The sequence below is a fragment of the Ailuropoda melanoleuca genome, chromosome 11 (assembly GCF_002007445.2).
Source record: "Ailuropoda melanoleuca isolate Jingjing chromosome 11, ASM200744v2, whole genome shotgun sequence".
Taxonomy (NCBI): Eukaryota; Metazoa; Chordata; class Mammalia; order Carnivora; family Ursidae; genus Ailuropoda; species Ailuropoda melanoleuca.
In genome coordinates, this window is record NC_048228.1 from 76734687 (window position 1) to 76735531 (window position 845).

At 59.6% G+C, this 845-nt stretch overlaps 1 protein-coding gene across 1 annotated transcript in view; it reads left to right on the plus strand.

Annotated features, from left to right (window-relative positions):
* The window catches only part of PHOX2B (paired like homeobox 2B), a 2837-nt gene extending 2609 nt beyond the window's left edge, over positions 1-228 (plus strand). The window contains 1 exon segment of the mRNA XM_034672287.1: positions 1-228. This exon segment is cut by the window's left edge and continues 41 nt beyond it. Within this exon segment, the coding sequence (XP_034528178.1) occupies positions 1-187 (187 nt within the window). The 3' untranslated portion in view covers positions 188-228.
* The last annotated feature ends 617 nt before the right edge of the window (positions 229-845 follow it).

The window sequence follows — 845 nt, forward strand, 5'->3', positions numbered from 1 at the left end:
TGCAGCGGCGGCGGCGGCGGCCGGAGGCCTGGCTGCGGCCGGGGGCCCCGGACAAGGCTGGGCTCCCGGCCCCGGTCCCATCACCTCCATCCCGGATTCGCTTGGGGGCCCCTTCGCCAGCGTCCTATCTTCGCTCCAAAGACCCAACGGTGCCAAAGCCGCCTTAGTGAAGAGTAGTATGTTCTGATCTGGGATCCTGCGGCGGCGGCGGCGGCGGGCGGGCGAGTGGGCGAGCGGGTAGGCTCAAGGCTATTGCCGTCGCTGCTGCCGTGGCTTTTCATTGAGAGCCTAAGGTCATCGCGATAAGAATAAAGAGAAAATGGCGTCGCCCCCATTTCAACCCCACTCCTACCCCCATCCTGAACCCCCCCCCAACAAAACTAAACTAAAAACTTCCCTAGCTTCGCACCTGCCTCAGGGCCGCGCAGACCGGCCAGGGCTCCGCCTGCTGACCGCGAGGTGTGAGCAGCGCGGCCCGGACTCGGGGGCACTCTCAGGGGGCTGTGTCTGCGTGTCGGTGTCTGTCTGTCTCGGGGAATGTGTGTCTGTGGCCCGAGCAGGTGACAGGGAGAGATGAGTGGGGGGCACAACCGACTCAACGACTTGCTTAGAAAAAGAGAAAAATAAACAATCCCCCCCAAATTAAAAAAAAAATTAGAAAGGCAGCAATCACTTCAAAAACAAGCCAACCAACAACCCAGAAAGGTTTTAAAATCCAAGGGGAAAAAAGTAAGGTGGGGAAGAAGGGAGGCTGTGAACCTCTGTCTTGTGAACCCCTCCTGACAGCACAGACTCCCTTGGGGCTCCTCCTCAAGGGAGAGTAGGGGTGCCTTCCAGCCCCGCTT